This window comes from Nelumbo lutea, chromosome 5 (genome assembly GCF_056320005.1).
Source record: "Nelumbo lutea isolate HS-2025 chromosome 5, American lotus-T2T, whole genome shotgun sequence".
NCBI lineage: Eukaryota > Viridiplantae > Streptophyta > Magnoliopsida > Proteales > Nelumbonaceae > Nelumbo > Nelumbo lutea.
Window position 1 is genome coordinate 16,913,050 of NC_142688.1, and position 22,688 is coordinate 16,935,737.

At 38.8% G+C, this 22,688-nt stretch overlaps 1 protein-coding gene across 16 annotated transcripts in view; it reads left to right on the forward strand.

Moving 5' to 3' along the window:
- LOC148850637 (rho GTPase-activating protein REN1-like) overlaps positions 1-18,554 on the forward strand; it is a 123,712-nt gene extending 105,158 nt beyond the window's left edge. For 9 of the 16 annotated variants that reach the window (XM_088944301.1, XM_088944297.1, XM_088944309.1 and 6 more), the window contains 10 exons: positions 3,712-3,987; positions 4,216-4,265; positions 4,691-4,751; positions 4,842-4,925; positions 12,529-12,642; positions 12,727-12,896; positions 13,181-13,250; positions 15,785-15,973; positions 17,061-17,273; positions 17,994-18,554. In XM_088944301.1, the coding sequence (XP_088800427.1) occupies positions 3,712-3,987; positions 4,216-4,265; positions 4,691-4,751; positions 4,842-4,925; positions 12,529-12,642; positions 12,727-12,896; positions 13,181-13,250; positions 15,785-15,973; positions 17,061-17,273; positions 17,994-18,149 (1,383 nt within the window). In that variant the 3' untranslated portion in view covers positions 18,150-18,554. Of the gene's footprint in view, positions 1-3,705; positions 3,988-4,215; positions 4,266-4,690; positions 4,752-4,841; positions 4,926-12,528; positions 12,643-12,726; positions 12,897-13,180; positions 13,251-15,784; positions 15,974-17,060; positions 17,274-17,993 lie in introns of all 16 variants that reach the window. The other 7 variants (XM_088944299.1, XM_088944296.1, XM_088944303.1 and 4 more) reach the window with 2 other exon arrangements.
- The last annotated feature ends 4,134 nt before the right edge of the window (positions 18,555-22,688 follow it).

Sequence of the window (22,688 nt, forward strand, 5' to 3'; positions counted from 1 at the left end):
ATTTTTGTCATTTTGTAATTTTCTGTAGGGTCCATTGATAAGGTTTAATTTGTCTAGTTATAGTTTTTTTATGTTTAAAATTTCAGAGTCATTGCATAAGTAGGATTAGAGTTATTTGAGTCTTCTTTGAATTGAAATAGGATATGGCTGCTTAGTTTGAGTCCTACTAGAATTATTGAGTCTTAACAGTTTGACTCCTAAGACTTATGAGTCTGTAGAGATGTAGAGCAATAACTAGTGCTGTTATTTTATTTATTATGGTCCCCACTACTGCTGTTAGTTCTCTTTATATTTGTTGTTAGGCTACTGTTAGCAATGTTAGTTTATTAGTTATTCGCTTATGTAAGCAGTAGGGGTGGCAGCTAAGGCCAATCACTCTTTTCTCTCATCTTTCTCTTCTCTCTTCTTCTTCTTACCTTCTCCAGTATTTTCTTCTTTTAATTTGCATCAAGAATTGGACTGGTTACAGTCCGGATTTGTCTACTTGGCATCAGAGCCAATCTAGAGTTTCTCATGTGTGTCTAATCCAGCCGACCACATGAGAATTGCCTAGGGCTGGAAGCCTAGAAAGAACTGTTCATTGGCTGATTCTTGGAGGTTACCAGAAGGGTTTAGCAGCTGTCCAAAGGCTTGTAGAGGCTTGGAGAGTGTTTTGGTAATCAAGAAGAATCAGAGAAGATTAAAAGGATCAAGATTAGGGTTCAGATCAAGATTGGAGGTGGCGATTAGAGTTTTCTGGGTAAGTTTTTATCTTTTCTTGAGACCGGCATCAGTCAGAGATAGGTCGGACTTATCTAGAAGGAGCGACTGAGCTTTCCCTTATTTTCTCAGAGTTTTTTCTAGGGTTTGTTCTTAACCCTATGACCAAACTTGACTGTGAACCTATTTCGAAGGTGCAGCTGAGAATTATTTTTGGGTGATTCCTAAATCTGTTTCAGCATTCCAGATTGTTTTCTAAGTGAACTCTAGACTTGTTTCAGCTTCCAAACCTGTTTTTTGGGGGTAAGAACCTTTTTTTGGGGAGTTCCTTTGCTGAGAACTGGTTTCTCTTGATAAACCTATTACAGAAATGGCAGGAGCCGAGTTTAAGACTCAAGGGGAAGGTGTTTTGGGGGCTGGAAACGTGGGAGAAAACAATTTTCAGATCACTACTGTTAAATTTGATGGTTCTAATTACTTGGAATGGGCTCAGTCAACCATGATGGTGATTGGAGGCAGAGGAAAGTTGGGATATGTGAATGGAGATGTAAAGACACCAGCCAAGGAAGACCCTTCATACGCCAAATGGGTTCAAGAGAACTATTTGGTCATGACTTGGCTGTGTAACTCTATGCAGCCTCATATTAACCGCAATTATTTGTGGGCAAAAACAGCTAAGGAAATTTGAGAAGTGATGAAGGAAATCTACTCTCAGCCTCTTAATGTTGCTAGGGCCTATGAACTGGAATGTGAAGTAAATAATCTCAAAAAAGGGGAGAATCCGGTTTCAGTTTACTTTTCCACTTTGAAATCCTTATGGCATGAAATTGATCATCTAGAAACTATTGAGTGGGAATGTCAGAAGGATGCACAAACCTATAGAAAACAAGTTAGCTGGCCTGAATTCAGAGTATGATATTGTGACACAACAATTACTCACAAGGGAGAGTGCTGCCAATTGTTGGCTTTGAGTTGTCCTTTTCCCTTAAACATAATAGGTAAAACATGTTATGTCATTTACGTTTAGATTCCAATACCTTTTAAACTCTACCTTTACTGTTGCCAACTGCTCCATAGCCGATTTTTTTTTTCACTTTATTTCCTCCTTCAAGAACTATAGAAACATTTGCATTTTTAGGCTTCCCTGTTTGACCACTCTTCTTGAAACTGTTCTAAAACCTGTCCGGGAGAAGTTTTGGGTGGAGTTTCCAACAAGTGTCCTTAGTATGCTTTGGTTTCCTACAATATTCACATATCACTTCCTTCTTCTCAGTCGACCCTTTCAGTTTTATCCCAACATTTGCTTATTGTTCTAAAGGTGGTCCTTGTAGTTGTACTTGCCACTTACTCTCTTCATTGCTCACCATAGAGTATGCTTGAGCAAGGGTGACTTCATCTTTGGCCAAAATATTCTGCCTAGTAATGTTGAACTCAGGGTTGAGTCCTGTAAGAAACTCAAACACCCTGTTTCATTCTACCAAGTTTTTAAATGTCTCTACATCCTTGGTGCTCTCCCATACAATTGTCTCCATAACATCAATCTCCTACCACAATGAATTCAACATTGATTAGTAAACTACTACATTCTTCTCCCCCTGTCTCAGATTGTTCACATCACTCTTCAACTTATAGGCTCTCAGCCTCTCACAACATTTAACTTCCGTGAATATGTTTCAGTAACATTGTCCCAAATCTCCTTGGTTGAAGTCATCCAGAGGTAATGTTGGCTTATGTGAGGTTGCATAGAGTTGACTAACCATCCAATCATTCTGTAGTTCTCCTACATCCATTTCTCATATGTAAGGTCCGTCTCTACAGGTTTCTCCTTACTGCCTGTGATATACCCCAATTTACCTCTACCACAAACATAAATCCATATAGACTGTGCCTAGGCTAGATAATTAGTTCCATCTAGTTTAATTGTAGTCACTCCACTCAAAAAGGAATTTGTTGGACCAACCCCAGATATCAGAATTTTCTTCATTTCACTTCCAGATTGCTCCATTGATGAAACGAAAATAAAAAAAACTAGTCTTTTCAATCTTTATGGGCCTAATTGAGGCTAGCCCAGTACCAAAAGGTTCAAGAACTAGGGTTTCATTGCACCTGGGTCAATGGGAGAAAGAGAGAAGAGGTAGCTGCTCCTGCCAGAGCTTCCCAACCTTCTTCAAACCTCAACCTTCCCCTTTTGGGAATCAAAAGACACCTCCCAAGCTCTGAGCGTCACACCCAATCCTTCTTCTTATCCTATAACTTGAAACCTCTCTAGTCGGCTAGGGTTTTGGGCAGAAAGATAATAGCTTCGCTTCTTGGCTCTTCGGCTAGACTCTAATTCTCCAAACCCTCTACCAACTAGGCAAGCAGTCCTCTGATTGATCATAAGCTTATCTCTCCATACACTCTAATCGAAAGGTATATGGGAAAAGAAAGGGAAGAAACTGCTCTGATATCAAGATGTAAATTTGTCCTTCAAATTTGATTGCAGCAGTAAAAAGAACAGAGACAAGTGATTACAGCAGAAGGAAGAAGAAGATGGAGAAGAAGAAGTAGAGAAGGAGAAGAGAGTTCAATGGATCCCCTCCTCTCTCTCTTAATCTTTTATTTAATCTCTCTTAGCTTAGACTAATTACATCTCTGCCCTTTAAGTGGGCGGCCAGCACATAAAACACTTAAAAGAACACTACTTGAAATAAAAACAAGTACTAGGGCCCATTCGGCCCAGTTTCTCTACAGAAGCTAGAGTACAGTAAAAATAAATGGCCTTTTCATCTCAACTCAACTAAGCCTTGTCCCAACTATGTTGGTTTGCCTATATGAATGTATTAAATCACAACAAATGACCTTTTTAATCTGAATGTATTAAATCTCTAATGAACATTTTCAATTTATACTACAGCCATCTACTACTGCAGATATTAATTTTTTGCATATACTCGTGCAATGGTTTTGTTTTCTGCTTTCCTTTAATCTTTTTCTCATATCATAGTCACAGAAATTCCTTTTTAGATGCAGGTGTCTGAAGGTTCTGACTTAGATTCAGAATCTTCTCAGGTTAATGAAAATGCTAAGGCCAATCAGATACAGCCATCAAATGGACCTCAAGCTTCATTACCTCAGAATGATAATGTACATAGTGACAATTTGCAAAGTCAGAGCAATACTAGTTCAGTGATACATGCTGATGAATCTTCTAAACCATTCGGAGATAACCCTGATACAAGTGCAGTAAATCAACAGAATGAACGCGTGAACAGCACCAAACACCAAGCCATTTGGGGACGCATCCCTGTAAGTATTTATGTATTTCCTAGTATTTATTATTTGAATTTGTAATTTAGGTGTTTCCATACCCAGTCATTTTAATTCTATTTCTTCCAAATGTTGTCTTTCCAAGAAAAACTTGGTTGGTCATTATGAATTTCTGCATTTGTAGCTTTTAGCATTTTGCCAACATAATTATATTACCAACTATGTGTTAATGGTAGTTGACAATCTTTTATGTATTTGGACTTCCAGGCTAAAAGGAATGCACCCACGGAACCCGTTGACCTTTCTAATGAAGATAAGTACGTGACACTTTATGTTTTGCCTGAATTAAATATTTTGCATATATGCCTAAAGCAAGTTTTCTTGGTCTTCTTGCATTTTGTATAGCAATTTGTAATTTTGTATCCAAACTTAATGTCTTCAATTTGGTTGTGCTTGCTTAGATTTTATGAGTTGTGCAATTTTCTAGTTGTGATGCATTGATGAAACAAATTGTTAAGTAGCTTGAATCCTTAAGTGTCAAGCAGGAAACTGCATAGTGCATACCAGATAGCCACTGTCAGAAATATTGTTTGTTTTTCTTGATATTTTGATTCTCTTTGTTTAGCAGGCATTTGGGCTTATAATATATCAGCTTGTCACATAGTTTAATAATTATGAACATTTCTTTTATATAAATTTATATCCATTCAATTTGTACATTTGATGTTTGACCATTATACAGGGTAGCAATTCAGAGGCTTGAAGTCGAAAAAACTGACCTACAAAATAGAATTTCCGAAGAGGTTGAGCCTTTCATAATTATTCTAAATTATCCTTATAGAAAGTTATTTTGAAAATATTGTTCTAATAATATCCATATGTTTTCCTTCTAGGCAAAAGAGAATGTTGTACTACAAGAAAGTCTGGAAAAAGAAAAGACAGCTTTGCGTGAACGTCGCGTAGCTCTGGAGAAAGATGTATATATTAGATAAAACCCTTTTTTCCTTTCAGTTTTGCTTAGAAACAGCAGTTTGCATATCAATTATTTTCATGTAAAAATATGCCTATTTGATCTTGGCTAACCATTGATGCATGTTTTGCTTTCCATTTCACCAAATAAATGGTTTGGTATATGCTCTTTATGCTCTTACATATTGTGTAGAGATCTTATAAAAGGTTCTTAATATTTTCTAATCTTAAACTGGTTATGTAGGTTGTTCCTATGAATTGTTTGACCATAGATGCTATAGAGATGTAGAGCAATAACTAGTGCTGTTATTTTATTTATTCTATTGTGGTCCCCACTACTGCTGTTAGTTAGTTCTCTTTATATTTGTTGTTAGGCTGCTGTTAGCAATGCAATGTTAGTTTATTAGTTATTTGCTTATGTAAGCAGTAGGGGCTTTAATGTAATTGCCATCTTATTTTTTGATGTTATTGTAAATAGATGAGTGGGGTGGCAGCTAAGTCATATCACTCTTTTCTCTCATCTTCCTCTTCTATCTTCTTTCTTCCTTCTTCTTCTTGGACTGATTACAGTATTTTTTCTTTTAATTTGCATCAAGAATTGGACTGATTACAGTTCGAATTTGTCTACTTGGTATCAGAGCCAATCTAGGGTTCCTCATGTGTGTCTAATCCAGCCGACCACATGAGAATTGCCTAGGGATGGAAGCTTAGAAAGAACTGTTCATTGGCTGATTCTTGGAGGTTACCAGAAGGGTTTAGCAGCTGTCCAAAGGCTTGTAGAGGCTTGGAGAGTGTTTTGGTAATCAGGAAGAATCAGAGAAGGTTAAAAGGATCAATATTAGGGTTCAGGCCAAGATTGAAGGTGGTGATCAGAGTTTTCTGGGTAAGTTTTTATCTTTTCTTGAGACCGTCATCAGTCAAAGATAGGTTGGACTTATCTAGAAGGAGCGGCTGAGCTTTCCCTTATTTTCTCAGAGGCGACCAGAGTTCTCTGGAGTTTTTTCTAGGGTTTGTTCTTAACTCTACGACCAGACTTGACTGTGGACCTATTTGGAAGGTGCGGCTGAGAATTGTTTTTGTTCTCACAAAGATTTCTTCAAGTTTTCCTTAACCCTACGATCAAACCTGATATTTATCACCTTTTGGGTAATTCCTATATCTGTTTCAGCATTCCAAATTGTTTTCTATGTGAGTTCTAGACTTGTTTCAGCTTCCAAACCTGTTTTTTGTGGGTGAGAACCTTTTTTGGGGGAGTCCCTTTGCTGAGAACTGGTTTCTCTTGATAAAGCAATTACAGAAATGGCAGGACTAAGTTTAAGACTCAAGGGGAAGGTGTTTTGGGGGCTGGAAACGTGGGAGAAAACAATTTTCAGATCACTACTGTTAAATTTGATGGTTCTAATTACTTTGAATGGGCTCAGTCAGCCATGATGGCGATTGGGGGCAGAGAGAAGTTAGGTTATGTGAATGGAGATGTAAAGACACCAGCCAAGGAAGACCCTTCATATGCCAAATGGGTTCAAGAGAACTATTTGGTCATGACTTGGCTGTGTAAATCTATGTAGCCTCATATTAGCCACAATTATTTGTGGGCAAAAGCAACTAAGGAAATTTGAGAAGTGATGAAGGAAACCTACTCTCAGCCTCTCAATGTTGCTAGGTCCAATGAATTGAAATGTGAAGTAAATAATCTCAAACAAGGGGAGAAGTCGGTTTTAGTTTATTTTTCCACTTTGAAATCCTTATGGCATGAAATTGATCATCTGGAAACTATTGAGTGGGGAAGTCAGAAGAATGCACAAACCTATAGAAAATAAGTTGAGACCAATAGGGTTTTGGAATTCCTAGTTGGTCTGAATTCAGAGTATGATATTGTGAGACAACAATTACTCATAAGGGAGAGTGCGGCCTTATCTCAGGCGTATTCTTTAGTGCATAGTGAGGAAAGTAGGAGGAAGGTTATGTTGCAGTTTCAGCCTATGGAATCAGCCCTAATAGCCGTAAAACCAAAATTTGGGGGTGACAAGGAAAGGGACACAAAGAAGGAGGATAAGGACCTAGTTTGTGACCACTGTAAGAAGTTGAAGCACACCAAGGACACTTGTTGGAAGTTATATCCACATTTAATGCCAGCAAAGATAAGAAATAAAAGGGGGAATGCCAATGTGGCAATTACTACTAATGGTGCATCCTCTTCTAGCACAAGAGCCACATCCCTAGACACTTTAGCTGTTGTCCGGGCTGCTCTGACTCAGTTAGAAAGTGAAGTTGGTACTTCAGCTCCCTCATCTCAGCCATTAATTACATCTGCTACTCCTACTTCGGCTTTTGCTCATTCAAGTACACGGGCATCAACATATCATGTTTCAGGCCCAGGTAATAATGGACCTTGTCGGGTCATAGATTCATTTGCATCTGACCACATGACGGGCTTATCTTCTCTATTTACTACTTATTGCTTATCGTCTGGAAGAGATAGAGTATCCATTGCCGGTGGATCTCTCGTTCTCATCTCTGGGAAGGGAAACATTAGGGGCCCGTTTGGCACATCTTTCCGCGTGGTCTTTCGGCTGTTTACAAGCTAGGAAGACCGATTTTCGATCTATTCCCATTTGGCTCGCAGAAGATCTAGCCACGAAAAGACGGAGCACTGAAAAGACGTGAAAAGCCCATTTCGGGCTGATTTCAAGAAGCTTCAAATGAAGCTTCTCGCGTCTTTCGTGTTTTAATCTTGCGCGGAAAGACACCGAAAGACGCACATTTGCCAAACGTGCTTTGGGCTACTTAGATCTTCATGCAAAAGCTCAATGCGTCTTTTGCATGTCAGAGCTACCAGAAGATCTTCCCAAAAAGACATGCCAAATGGGCCCTAGATTATTGGACGCCATCTCCTTGTCCTCAGTTTTGCATGTTCCTAAACTTAGTACTAACCCATTGTCAGTTAGTAGCATCACTAAAAATCAAAATTGTCTAGTGACTTTTTTCCCTAATCGATGTGTTTTTTCAGGATCTGGAGACAAGGAAGGTGATTGGGATTGGCCGTGAGACGAATGGAATCGACCTAATTGGAGGGTGTCTACATGGGGAAGATAAAGAAGTTGGAAGGTCTTTTGTTTCTCAGTCTATGAGTTAGATTATGCTTTGGCATAATCGGTTGGGTCATTTGTCTTTTAAGTCTTTAAGAAGTTTGTTTCCCAATTTGTTTGACTTAGTCTAAATGTCTAGTTTAAAATGTTAAAGTTGTGAACTTGCAAAGCATTGTAGAACAACCTATTCTTTGAGCAATAAAAGAAGTACTATTCCTTTTGAAATTGTGCATATTGATGTTTGGGGACCATATCATGTCACTGCTATGGGGGGATACCGATACTTTCTACTGTTTGTTGATGACTACATTCGTTTTTCGTGGGTTTATCTTATGCACTCTCAATGAGGTCCCTACTCTGACTCGAAACTTCCATTATCTTATGCACTTGTCTTTGGTGTGCTTTGGCTTCTTGCAATATTCACATACAACCTCCTTCTTTCCAGAGCCACTAGGAGCCCCTACAACTCCTTTGGGTTTAACCCCCATATTTGCAAAGTGATCATTAGTGCCAGCCCCTTGAACCTATACCTGTCTTCTGCTTTCTTCACTGTTGACCAAAGCACATGCTTGTGACAAGGAGACACTTTCCTTGGATAAAATATTTTGTTTTGTGATGTCATATTCAGGGTTTAGTCCAGTTAGGAACTCAAAAACTTTGTTTCTTTCAACTAATTTCTTGTAGGTTTCTATATCATTGGAAGTATCCCAAGTCACAGCCTCTATCAGATCAATTTCTTGCCACAAAGATTTCAAGGTTGAGAAGTATACCGCAAGGGATTTCTCCCCCTGTATTAAATTTTTCACATCATTCCTCAATTTATAGGCTCTGGCTACATTTAGTTTTTGGGAGTAGGTTTCTGCGGCACTATCCCAGATTTCCTTAGCTGAGTTCATCCACAGATAATGTTGACTAATTTGTGGCTGCATTGAATTCATGAGCCACCCAATAACGGTGTAATTCTCTTGCATCCATTTCTCATAAGAGGGATCATCCTCTGGGGGAGCCTTCTTGCTCTCGGAGATAAACCCCCACTTTCCTCTACTACAAATATAAATTTTCACAAATTGTGACAATGCCAGATAGTTGGTTCCATCCAGTTTAACTGTGGTCACAGTCAACAAAGAATCAGCTGGGGTTCCCAAAGAGAGCAAGAACACAGTCCACAGTACTTAAGAGGCCTTTTTACGAACACTATGTATGCAGCAATGAACACCCCACTGTCACCTAGTAAGAACCACTTCAGGAGCAGTCCGTATAGGTCCAAGAAGCAACTGAACTGAAGTAGATACTCGTACTACTGAGTTCAAACAAGTTTCGACCACTTGACAGTCCAACAAGATGAGAAACCAACCCAGAAATCTCTGAGTTAAATCAGGTCAGCAACAGCCAACCCAAATCAGAAATATAACCCAGTAATAACTGAAGCAACTTACAGTTTTATCAATCTCTGATTTGAGCTTCAAATCAGGCCGAACAGTCCTCTCTGATTCTTCCTGGTCACCAAACTATTCTCCAAGCGATTAGAGTCTTGGGCACCCTCCAATGACATCCATGAATCGGGCGAATGAGTCTAAACTTCCAGCCCTAGAACACCCTCATGCAGTCGGCTGGACTATACCCACGAGAGCCACGCCAAGCTCAGGCCTGCTCTGATACCAAGTTGAAAAACAGCCATTTGAAGTATGTAAAAAACCAGAAAAGGCAAACAGATGAGAAGGTTGGTGAAGATGAAGAGAGAGAGCTGGCGACAAGGAGAGTTAGAGGATGAGAGATTCGAACTAAACTCTCCCTCTAACACTCTAATACTATTTTATTAAGTTAATCCTTGAGTAATTACAAGAGAGGCCCTTGGTTGGGCAAGAAATTACAAAAACACAGTAAAGAAGAGGATGGGCCCAGAATAAGGCCCATTACAGACAATAATATAAATATAACATAGAATAACAGCCTATGGGCCATTCGGCCCATCTTCTCTATAGTATCAGAGCAGGTTTAGGTCTGCTTGTGAATCTCATGTAGGCTCTTCCCAGCCGGCTACATGAGAGTTTGATAGGGCTAGAGTTCTAGTTCTGTTCGTCGCCTGATTCTTGGAGATTGGTGGAGTTCGAAGCCTTGCCCAGGACGTTTCTGTTCTTGGAGTTTGCTCAGCAGTCGGGAAGAATCAGAGAAAAATTTTTGAGGTGAGATTTAGGGTTTAAATCTCAGTTTGAAGGTGCCGCCCAGAAAATTCTGTGTAGTTATTTTTCTCCTTAACCCTCCAAAGGACTGTTACTGAAGGGTGTTCTTTTCTGAAATCTCTGAGAGGTGTGGCTACCTTTTGGAGTTTACTGGACTGATTAGGGTTATGAAGTTTCTCTTTTCTGAAACCTCTGAAAGGTGCGGCAGTTTTTTTTTGGGAGTTCACTGGACTGATTAGGGTTTCTGATTTCTCTGAGCAGTGTACGGACTGATTAGGGTTTTCTGATATCTCTGAGCAGTGTGCTCTTTTTCTGAAGTTTTTTCCTGGACCGAATAGTTGCTGTTCTTCTATTCTATCTGTTTTTTGTCTCAGAAGGAGAACCAAGTGTGGTTTTATTCTTCTTTGTGTTGGTTTCAGCATGGAGTTCTTTGGGGGTGAACAGAAACCTACTGGAGAGGGTGCTGAAAGGGCTGTTAGTATGACTGATAACAACCCTTTCCAAGTTACCACAATCAGATTTGATGGTTCTAACTATTTGGAGTGGTCTCAATCTGCCATGATGGCAATTGGAGGAAGAGGAAAGTTAGGCTATGTGACCGGAGATACTAAGGAGCCAGCCAAGGATGACTCTTCCCATTCCAAATGGGTTCAAGAAAATTATCTTGTGATGACATGGCCGTGCAATTCGATGCAGACCTATATTAGCAGAAACTATCTTTGGGCAAAGACTGCCGAGCGCTTTTGAGTTGAAAATGGAAGTTAACAATCTGAAGCAGGGGACTCCACTTTGAAATCCCTATGGCATGAGATAGATCACCTTGAAACAATTGAGTGGGAGAGTAATAAAAATGCAGCAACCTATAACAAGTTGGTTGAAAGGGATAGAGTTTTTGAATTTCTTGCAGGTCTGAATTCTGATTTTGACATTGTCAGACAACAGCTTTTCACTAGGGAAAATGTTACCTTGTCTTAAGCCTACTCTCTGGTACATAGTGAAGAGAGTAGAAGGAAGGTTATGCTTCAAAATTCTCAGACGGAAGTGGCATTTGCAGCTACAAGACCCAAGTATAGTGGTGAGAGGGAGAGAGATGAAGAATGAAGGAAAGAAGGGTGTGTTTTGTGAGTATTGCAAGAAACCTAGGCACACAAAAGATACCTGTTGGAAGCTTCACCTGAATCTGTTGCCGAAAAGACTCAGGAATAAGAAAAGGAATGCAAATGCTGCTGTTACATCAGATGGTTATTCTCTTCAGGGGCCTCAATCCACTTCTTTAGAGGCCATTTCTGCATTCAGGGCAGCATTGACTCAGTTGGAGAATTAAGCAACTATTCGGTCATTGCTCACAACCCAGTTCAGCAATATAGAACTAAGCACATTGAGGTAGACAAACACTTTATACGGGAGAGAGTGGCTTCAAGAGAGGTGTGCCTACCTTTCATTGCATCAAAAGAGCAGCAAGCAGATTTTCTAACTAAGGGAGTCCCAAAGGCAAAGCTTCAACATTATGTAAGCAAGCTAGGCATGATTGACATCTATGTTCAGCTTGAGGGGGAGTGTAGTGAGAATGGGCCAAATGGGCCCTAGTGTTCTTTATTTACTTAAAGTAGTGTTTAAAAGTTATGTTTCTTAGTTATGGGCCGTATGGGCCTTCTTTTATGCTCTTTAATTATTTCTTTAGTGCTGGCTGCCCCATTAAGGGCATCCAAGTAATTGTACTTAGACTTAGAATTATTAATAAAAGCAAAGGGGGCTAGAGAGAGAGGTTTGAATTCTTCTTTTCTCTTTTTCCCTTCTTTCCTTCTTCCACAACCTATTGCTAAAACTTATTTTCTTCTTCTTTCTCTTTCTCTCTTTTCTTCTTTTCTTGCATTATCTAAATTACTATAGGTGTAATTTTTAACTTGCATGAATTATTGTAATTTAATATGCCAAATAAAGCCAAGGAATTGGCCTATTCCATACAAGCACCTGGACATAATGGCCTGGTCACTTTGCTTCTACAAACATCATCAGTTTAACAATCTCTACTGTCTAGTTGGCAAAGCATTAACTAAGTCTGCTAGATAGTCGAGATAACATCGGTCCTTATCCATTTTATGCATATCTCTCATTTATTCTCTTTTCTTGTTCTCCCTGTGTATCTCCTGATTAGTTCTTGTTTGGAGCAGTATTTCTTCATGTAAAGCATAAATGGTTTTACATACCATATATTATATCATCCCATGTCCAGTTATTTTCCTAGTTTCATATGGACTAGATATTTTAAACTGATTTTCACATTTAATATCCTTGAAAGGGTAAGCTGAAGTTAATTCTGATATAGGTTTTTATTTTGAAAATAGGTGGCACGACTACAGGAACAGTTGCAAAGGGAGAGAGATCTAAGAGCAACTTTGGAAGCTGGACTCAATATGCCAATGGATCACTTAAATATCTCGGCCATTGTAGATGAGAAGGTTAGTGTAGCACATAGTCAAAGTCCCCCACATTGATCTCATTTCTGCTGTGCACCAGATTTATAATTTGTAAATGTGATAAAGACAAAGGCAGACCTCGAGGAAATTGCTACAGCAGAAGCAGACATCATTAATTTGAAGCAAAAGGTTGCTGATCTCAATGTGCAACTTCATCAACAACGTAACCAAAACTATGGGTCTGTAAATGGATCATGCCATCAGCAGCAACCGACTCCTGATAATCAAGGAACCTTGTAAGCATCATTTTATTACCTCTACTTAATGGGTTGGCTCTAGACATTCCTTTGAAACTGAGATATCTCATAATTTTTATCACCTTAAAACTAGAATACTTGCTTGCATGGTATACAAACTATCCTCTTTGATGTACCCTCAGTATTTACCTACTCATTGTGCAGAATGACTTGTTTTATATCTAGGTAGAGGTTCAAATATGGATGGAGTCACTTTTTCCCCTTTTATTCTTTTTGGTAGATTTTGCACTCTAAAATCTTCCTGGAATATTTGTTTGATACAGGACTGAAAAACAAAACAAAGTTGAAATGAGAGAAACAGAATTTCTTCATGAAAGGTCAACAAGAAGTGAGGTATATATTCATTATTTTGGAATATAATTTATTTAGTAATATAAGTATACTATTCCTGAACATCCCTGTAAATTTTATTAGCTTATATTCTCTTGGTCATCCTTTTGGTTGTATGTACAAATATCATTATCATCATCAAAGCCTTGCCCTAACTATATGGGGTCAGCTACATGAATCCTGTTTTGCCATTCCGTTCTGTTTGGTGCCATATCCATTATCATCATCAAAGCCTTGCCCCAACTTTTAGTTTGCCCCTAGCTCATCTAGCCACTTAAACTTGTAATAATAGACCACTTCTTCTAACAACTTCTATGCACATAACTGCCTTACAACTTTTTACAGAATTTTCCTTTTACCCAAAGTGGTATTCACCTGTCACATGACTCTGGATGTGCTTCTCCATTTTGCTCATCTTGTTCTAATTCCATGAGTTACATCCTCCTCAATCTCTCCTCTGTTATGAATTGTTGAACCAAGGTAAGAAAAGAGGTCATATTGACTTATCTCTTGGTTTCCAATCCTAGGTGTATCCTGGATTGCACTCCTATTATTATCAAATTTGCATTGCATATATTCTATTTTAGTCCTACTTATTTTAAAACCTCTTGCTTCTAATGTACTTGTCCATAAACCTAATTTTGCATTTAATCCTTAGTTTCATCAATTAATACTATGCCATCAGCAAACATCAAGCACCATGGGACCTCCTCTTGAATATGTTTAGTTCATTTATGACTAGTGCAAATAAATAAGGACTAAGTGCCGACCCTTGGTGAAGATCCATTGTAACTGCAATGGATTCTCCCACAAGTGTTCTAACATTGGTTTTTGCACTCTCATACATATGCTTAATTAGCTCCATATATCAATTTGTCAACTCCTTTGTTTTCCAAAACTGATCATTTTACCTCTCTAGGGACTCTATCATATGCTTTCTATAGATCAATAAAAACGAAATGAAAATCTTTCTTCTTCTTTCTAAACATTTTTGTTAATCTTCTTAATAGAAAGATAACTTCCATGTCCCTGGTATAAACTCAAATTGGTTTTCTGATATATTTGTTACATGTCATAACCTTTGCTCAATTGTTCTCTCTCAAAGTTTCATAGTGTGGCTTATGAGTTAATTCCATGATAATTGTTGTAACTTTAACTATCTCCCTTATTTTTAAATATAGACACCATGGTGCTCTTTCTCCATTCATCTGGCATCTTCTTTGTTTTTGTTATCTCATTAAATAGTTTAGTTAGCTATAATAAGCCTACCTCTCTCATACCTTTCTTCACTTCTATCGAGATACCATCCAGTCCTAACACCTTTCCCCTTCATCTTGTTTAGTGCCTCCTTCATTTTTGGTAATTCTAATATTGCAAACATATGTCTTTTTAAAATACTATTAGAGTCACTAATCCCTCCTCCACTGACACCCTTTTACTTTTTTTTTCATTTAATAACTTTTCAAAATAATTTTTCTATTTTTCATTAATTTCCGGATATTTTATCAAGACTCTTTTATCTTTCCTTTTAATGCATTTAACATGATTTAAATCTCTATCTTTTCTCCCTCATTTTTGCCAGTTTAGAAGTTACATTCTGTCCCTCTTAGTGCCTAATTTATGATATAGTTCATTATATGCCCTAAATTTAACTTACTTTATTTTTTAACTTTCTTTCATCTGTTTTTATGTTTTTTCAAGTTTTCCTCATTTAAGTCTTTTGCCAATATTTATTGTATGATTGTTATACTTTGATAAAATTTCGAACATCTTTGTTCCACTACCAAGTTTCTCTTTTTTTTATCAGTAACATTCAAAAGTTTTTATTAATAAATATACAAGAGATACAGGTTTACAGCATAAGGGGCATAGACCGGCACTTGTTGTCTACCCCAAAGTGATTTTACATCAAGTTTCCCTTGACACCTTTCCCCAATGCATTTTAACTCTATTTACCCCTTGCCTAGCTAAGCCAATTCTCCCACTAATGACTATTATCCCTAGTGTGTATCTGTATTTCCAGGTTTATTGCACCTTGTTCCTTAACCATCTCATCACTACCTTTGAATCTCCCTCCACAATGATCCTTCCATAGTTTAGATCTTTCCCTAACTTCAGGCCATGTAACACTGCTAATAACTCTGCCCTTGTTGAGTCTCCATAGGCCCCAAAAGAGTCAAGATAGATCCATCTGCCCATATAAACACCCCCCAATTCCTGAGGTTCCCATGTTTCCTAAGCTGCAACCATCAAAGTTCATCTTCAAGCTAGTAAATTCACTTTGCTAAGGTTCTCTATCACTTTTCTATTTTGCTTTATATTCTCCTAAAATGTCCTTTGCTACTTTTTTATATGGTTAGCCATTTCGAGCCACATATAATCAATCTCTACATCTAAATTTCATTAACCTTTAACAAATTATGTTTACATTTAACAAATTAGTAGAATATGCATACTTTTAAAAAAATTGTGTATATCTAAATTGTTTATGGTCCATTCTAACCACATGGGTGAATGCCTTCCTGATGTAACAACAGGGTTTAAATTTGGACAAAACAATTAGTTCAAATAAGAGGACTCAAGAATTACCATCTTCAATTAACAAGCAACTGCCTCTTAGCAATACCCAATCTGTAGGGGTTTCTGCCTCTTCATCTTCTGTTGAGCCACAGGTAGTTGGAAATGTTGTTTCATCCGATCCCAAGAAATCTTCCACAAAGAGTGAGGTAGACATCTTATTACATTTTACTATTCTCCCATCTCTCTCTCTCTCTCTCTCTCTCTCTCTTTTACTATTCTCCCATCTCTCTCTCTCTCTCTCTCTCTCTCTCTCTCTCTCTCTCTCTGTAGAAAATGAACACCATACTTCTACTGAAAGTTTGAATTTTTTTTTTTTTTGTTGTTATTTTTAAGCTGCTAGAATGATTTCCCCATTGGCCTTGAGGCTTTGAGTTTGTTGTAGGATACTACTACTGTACTACAAATTTCCTTCAGTAAGCCATTTGGTTGGTTGTTCAAACAAAAAGAAACAAAAGAAATGTTGCAATAGTTAGGATTTTACTCCAAATGATGACAAAATAATAGAAGGTGTTGATTAAAGTAGCATCAAGATTTACAGGTATATGTGTCAATAGAAGATTCTACCCCAGATAAGGAAAAATAGTATCCATGTAGCCAATCTCTATGCTGGGGTGAAATTACCTGATCTTTTGAGATATTTTCTTTTTCAGTTCTCTCAGTTTGGTTGAAGTAATTAGGAGGGCTAAATAAATAAACAGTTCTTGCACGAGATTATAACTATGCATTTTATTATGATGCTGTTCTAAAGGTTAAACTAGCAGTTTGCTAAATTCAGGTAACTGATTTTGTAGATTGCTTCTTGAAGGTTTCTCATTTCTGTTGTTTCCTCCCCCCCCCCCCCCCTTTTCTTTCTAGGATTTACCTTACTTTCAATATGATATGGTTATTGTAGATTCTATATTGTGTGTTTGCATGTCTGTACAGAGCTGATTGTCAAAACATGATATTGTAAACGACACAAGACCTTCACTTAAAGTTGTACACATGGCAAATCCCATGGTATCTGTATTAACATGCTGTGGGAATATTCTTCACACTTCACACACACATGTTACTGACAAGTGTCAATGGAATATGTGAAACCATAAAAAAAAAAAAAAAACAAATATTTTCACAACACCAGAGGAAAGGGGGCTGATTCTCCAATTAATTTTAGATGTTATGTATATTATTTGGCATTACTCTTTGGACAGTCTAACCCTGGAGTTGGATGCTTTGGTCTTTGTACAACAGGATGTTAATTTGGTTGCAGCACATAGTGACAACACGAGGACACAGGATCCACCATCTTTATCAAACAAACAACCACCTCAGAAGCATCAGGTGGATTCATCAAGCCAAAATAGTATCAAAGCTTTAGGAGCATCTGCTCTATCCACCATGAACCCAATGGTAGCTGGAGCCATTTCTTCATTGAACATTAAGAAGATCAGTGCAAAGGCTGAGGTAGGTATCTTTTCTAAATGGAAAAGTTACTTAAACCTCCAATCCTCCATTTGTTTTCTGGCAAATACTTAAACCACCCTGTAGTTTGACCTCAAAAACCTCCATTCACGTTTCAAATATATATGCAAATGCACTCCTTCCGTGGACTATGTCGAAATGGAGATGTTGAAATTATGATTATCCCTTGTTATGAATGTGCAAAGTCGACACTGTTGTTCACTCTTCAAATTTCCGGAGTATGGCATTTCTGTTAATAGGGGAGGTTTTTAAGTTCATCCCCGACCTGGCTTTTGTTGATCATGTGATGAAGTGAATAATGAAACCTACTTAAATAAAATGAAAAACCTTTTGGGGGGTAACCTGGCAAATCTTCATTCTAGTAAAGTTTCTCATGAGCAAAAACGGGATTTTAAAAACTTCAAAGTATCACGTTAGTATTTTCCTTCAGGACAATTAATGGAAGGGGTACACTTCAACATAAGGTTGGTTATAAGTAATTTTTCCTTCTTAGATTGGCACATATGAGTTTAACATCACTGATTTTTACTTCTGTAGAATATGCAATCAAGATGTTTTAGTACTTGAGGGGATATAGGTAGAATTTCTTTGTGAAACACGAGAAAAGCCATGTTTGCATTTGCAAGTATTCCTCAATAGCTTCTGGATTAGTTGGTCAGAATCAAATAAAATTGCATTAACACCACCTGTGGCAAACCATAGGGAGCTGTGGCTGCATCCTCCGCCTTGACAAAGCTGACAACACGACTCAACTTCTTGAAGGAGAGGCGCATCCAAATTGCAAAAGAGCTTCAAAGCCTGGGTGAAGGATCAGAAGGTCAATCACATGGTCTTCATTCGAGGACCAAATCCAGATAATTCGAGGTCTGAAATGGTGGAGCACCAAGTTGTGATCTTTTCCTGTATATACCTACCCTGCAAAATATATGTCATGCCCCTTTTATGTATAAACAAGGTACTTGTTAGTCTTTGCGGCTATTATTTATTTAACAAGGACAGGAATATGAAAGAGAAAACTGAGCTCGTTGCTTTAGGGCTTGGTGGGGAATCTTACAAGTCTGCATGTTGTTAAGCTTAAAGCCCATGAAAAAGGGGCTGAAGTCCAGAGCACAAGATGTACATTTTCTTTTTGTTCTTTTATGTAAATCTGAGATCTCTCTTCTACTGTATAACACAAAGTATATAAAATGCCGGAATGTATGCGTGAAATGATATTCACAAGGTTCCAAGAATTCATAAATAATTTGATATCGAGGTCATCAACATCGCCTCCATGCGCCTTAAAAATGCTTTAATGGTAAGAAGCTAAGACAGTTATTTCTCATGGAATCGGCTGATGCAGCTCATAGAAGTTGGTGAAGCCGTAAGCCTCGTCAGGCAATGTATCTGGGTCACGACTCACGACACGGGGATGTCAGGTATGTGCTCCTCGAATATATATACCCTGCCTGTTTTCTGGAGGAACCAAAGTTGGCATAGCAGATAGCACCACGCTTTGTTCTCATTTGCTGGGTTGCATATTTGTGGCTGCTTGCACGATCCTCCAATAAAGTTCAGTCCCTTACTGTGGTGATGGGCTGATGGTGAATGTTCCAAAAGCATAAAACTTTATTTGTTAAAATTCTCCAAAACTAGTAACTTGTGTTCCAATTCCAAGTGTGCTGTGTATCGTTTAAAAGGGGAAAATATAAAAACCTCTATTGACTTTTTTTTTTTTTCGACAATCTTATAAATCTTCCCTGGGTCTTGATCCTAACAAAAGCCTACCTTCTACTTTTGAAAGAAACATGGAAAGGCCTCCCTTCCCTTACTTTTTCTGACAGAAAGCGCTGATGTTAGCTTACCTTTGAAAAAAATTAGACCTTTTTAGAGTTCAGTCCCCCTTTTATCGATTTCCCAGATGTATTTTATACACACCCCCTATACATGCCATCCCCGTAAATTGGGAATCTTTCCCCCTTACACTGATCTGAACTGTAAAAATGCATTAGGAATTCTGAGGGGACTGAACTCAAATTACTCACAAAAATTTAATTTTGTTCATATGTTCCTTTATTAAACTACCTTACAAAAAATCCCAATATTACTTCAACCTCATGGACTGAAGCAGCAATCTCCCCTAAAACTTAATTGAGTGGAGCAACAAACAAACACGCATTTTTTTTGGTTGGGTTTTTTCTGTAAAAGGCAGTAATTAGCCAGCAAGCTCCAAACGATGTACAATTTTCTTTGCTTTAATGAAGGCTACTTATGCTAATATATATGCAGCAGTATTGAAGCTTCTAATTACATGAGTTAAAGAGACAAAATGAAAAGACAAGAGTAATCTAATAATGCGGTGCCAATATAGTAGTTCTAGCCAATATGAAGGCTTCATATTGTCATTCAATAAAGTGAAATTGCAGATAGTCTGATGTAATGATTATCCCTTGAATGCCTTCTCTCGTGAGCTGCTTCCAATCCATCTATTAGAGCTTCAATTTCAGTGTCCTAGCTGTTGACGGCCCAACATGGTCTTCCTTAAGCCACAATGGGTCATTTTGCAGGATATTGGATGACGAAGCTTCTTCCTGCACTTCTTGTGTTAGTAACAATAAGAACCATCAATTACAAGATGTAGTAACAAAATTGGGGAGAGGGAAGGATTTTCCATTATACTGTTCCTGATGTACTTCTGAAGGTCAATCAGTGAATTCAACTAAGCCATAGCTTTACATACTATTTCATCGGGTGTGTATTTTATGGATTTATTTCCAGCGATCCAGATCAGATAGAGGAACTCACAAAGTTTCCCCAGTAATTTATGGATTTCTGGTTTTTAAAGGTTTACCCCAATAGTTTGCATCCATTTAGATATGACTGATGAGGAGATTGACTTGTTACCAATTCCGGATTAATGCCCACTTGGCCTTCAGACCATATAGCCATCGCAAAAGGACATGTGAAAAAAAATATATATATATATGAGATTGCCTCTGTGGTTTGTTTACAGAAAATGTAAGTCTTCATCTTTTAGCCATTGTTTGCACTTACCCTTGGTAGGATGCAACGGTATGGGATTTTTAGTTTCCAGAGGTTTGACCACTTAAAATGGGGGGAGGAGGGTGATGGGCTGGTAGAAAGAAGAGTTTTGTGTCCTGACTTAATTGTGTATTCCCCATTATTATTTCTTCTCCAAATCAATGCGTCTGAGTTCAGATGAGGACTTGGTTGAAGACTGATAAATTTTATTCTCGGTTTCTCCATCAATCAAGCTTTGTAGTAAATGTTGATTCGATGGTTTTTAAAAACGAACTGGTCAGGGGTCCGGTTATTGGTTCAAACAGTCCGATCATTCGATTCGAATGACTGGCCCGTTTTGACAAAAAATAAAAAAAAAATTAAAAATTTAAAAAACGGTCAAAACCGTTCGAACGGTTCAGACAATTAACCAGCCGATTCAGCGGTTTACTAATCAAAATCAACGGTTTTAGAAAAAAACAGTTTTGAAAGAAAACAAAACCAGTCACCTGACCAGTTCCCGGTTTTTCCAGTCCGATCCGGTTTTGAAAACAGTGGTTGATTCCAACTCGAGACATTGGTAAAGAGGCCTGCAACTTTAAGTTGTTTAGTTTGAAGAGTGGTGGAGGGCAATAGATGGGGTATGCCACTAGCAATAGAGGGAACCCACGGGTCTATAAAAATAGAGATGGAGAATCCATGCATCTTTTACCATCCATAGTGAGTTTGATTTCAGTGTTGGGAGAAGGTTGTGTGCTTGTTTCCACCGTAGAGAGCTAGATCACTGAGAAAAGGTCACCATTTGGAAAATATTTTTTTCTTTTATCACGTTGATCCATAATGAGTTGGAGGTTTGATGTAACCTCCAGATCTTCTTGCTAAAGAGAGCTTTATTCATTGGTGACCATTGCCCGAAACTCAGTCCTCCCATTGATTTGGGAAGATGGTTGTCATCATTGGATAAACTGGAATTGCTTGAATGACCGATTTCACAAGAATGGATCTTCCAGCTTGTGACAACAGTTTTGAACTCCAAGAATTTATATATTTTTTAGCTGATTCTATCAAGGGCATCATAAAGGGATAGGTGGTACATATTTTGAAGATGAAGTCTAGCTTCCAGGTATTTGGACTCAATTGAGTTGTCACTCTAGAGTGTGGGAAATAATTTTCTGATGTTGCCTTGGGACTGTTAAATCGTTGCACGTCTATCGAAGCCTTTTCTATCTAGTTCATATCCAGGGAGCCATCTGAAATCTGAATTAACTCGAGAGTTTGGAAGTACAAGACGGATGAGTACTGATGAATGAAGATTTGGCTCAACCTCTTTATTATTATGAGACATGTGGCAGAAACGACAGCTCGGCAAAAGAAGCCAAGCCTAGGCGGGAACAAGGGGACATACTTCGCCGAACTAACCCCCCTTGTAAAAGCTCGAGACAGACTTCGCCGAACTAACCCACCTTGTAACAGCTCGGGATAGACTTCGCCGAACTGCTACTTTGTAACAGCTCGGGATAGACTTCGCCGAACTGCTACTTTGTAACAGCTCGGGATAGACTTCGCCGAACTACCTTGTAACAGCTCGGGATAGACTTCGCCGAACTACCTTGTAACAGCTCGGGATAGACTTCACCGAACTGCCACCTTGTAATAGCTCGGGATAGACTTCGCCGAACTACCTTGTAACAGCTCGGGATACACTTCACCGAACTGACCCACCTTGTAACAGCTCGGGACAGACTTCGCCGAACTACCTTGTAACAGCTCGGGATACACTTCGCCGAACTGACCCATCTTGTAACAGTTCGGGATACCTCCGAGCTCAAGACCGCCTCGCTCAGCACTTCGCATCATCTTCTGGGCACCAAAGCCAAACAAGTCGTACCATGCCTGACACCAAGGAAGTCCGTGCCCGAGGGCGGCACGCCTGACTGACTTGGGATCTGACGTTTGGCAGCAGCACTCTAAACGGCCACCTGCCACCGCCACTGACGCCGCCATCTCCAGTTAGACGGTTAGGCAGTGACGGTTCTGTCTTAGCAGAAGGGACGACGGCCGAGTTGACAAGCGCAAGGGTAATCATACCCGATCTGACAAGGGCCTCGGGATGAGTACACGAAGTGACTATAAGAGCCCCCTGCTCCCCGACAACGGAGGTATGCAAACTTTGCGCTATCTGGTATTACCTTGCTTTTGAAGGATTCTAACTTGAGCTTCAGAGCCTCTACACCGGGTTCCCCCTGGAGCTTTCCCATCTCTCCCGTTTCAGGTTCCCTGCTACCCCGTTCAGAAGCAAGGCAGCTGACAGCTAAGACCAGCCGGATCGCGCTCCATCAATTGGCGCCATCTGTGGGAAAACGCTTCAAAAAGCCTCCCTCCAAACTTCGATACCCC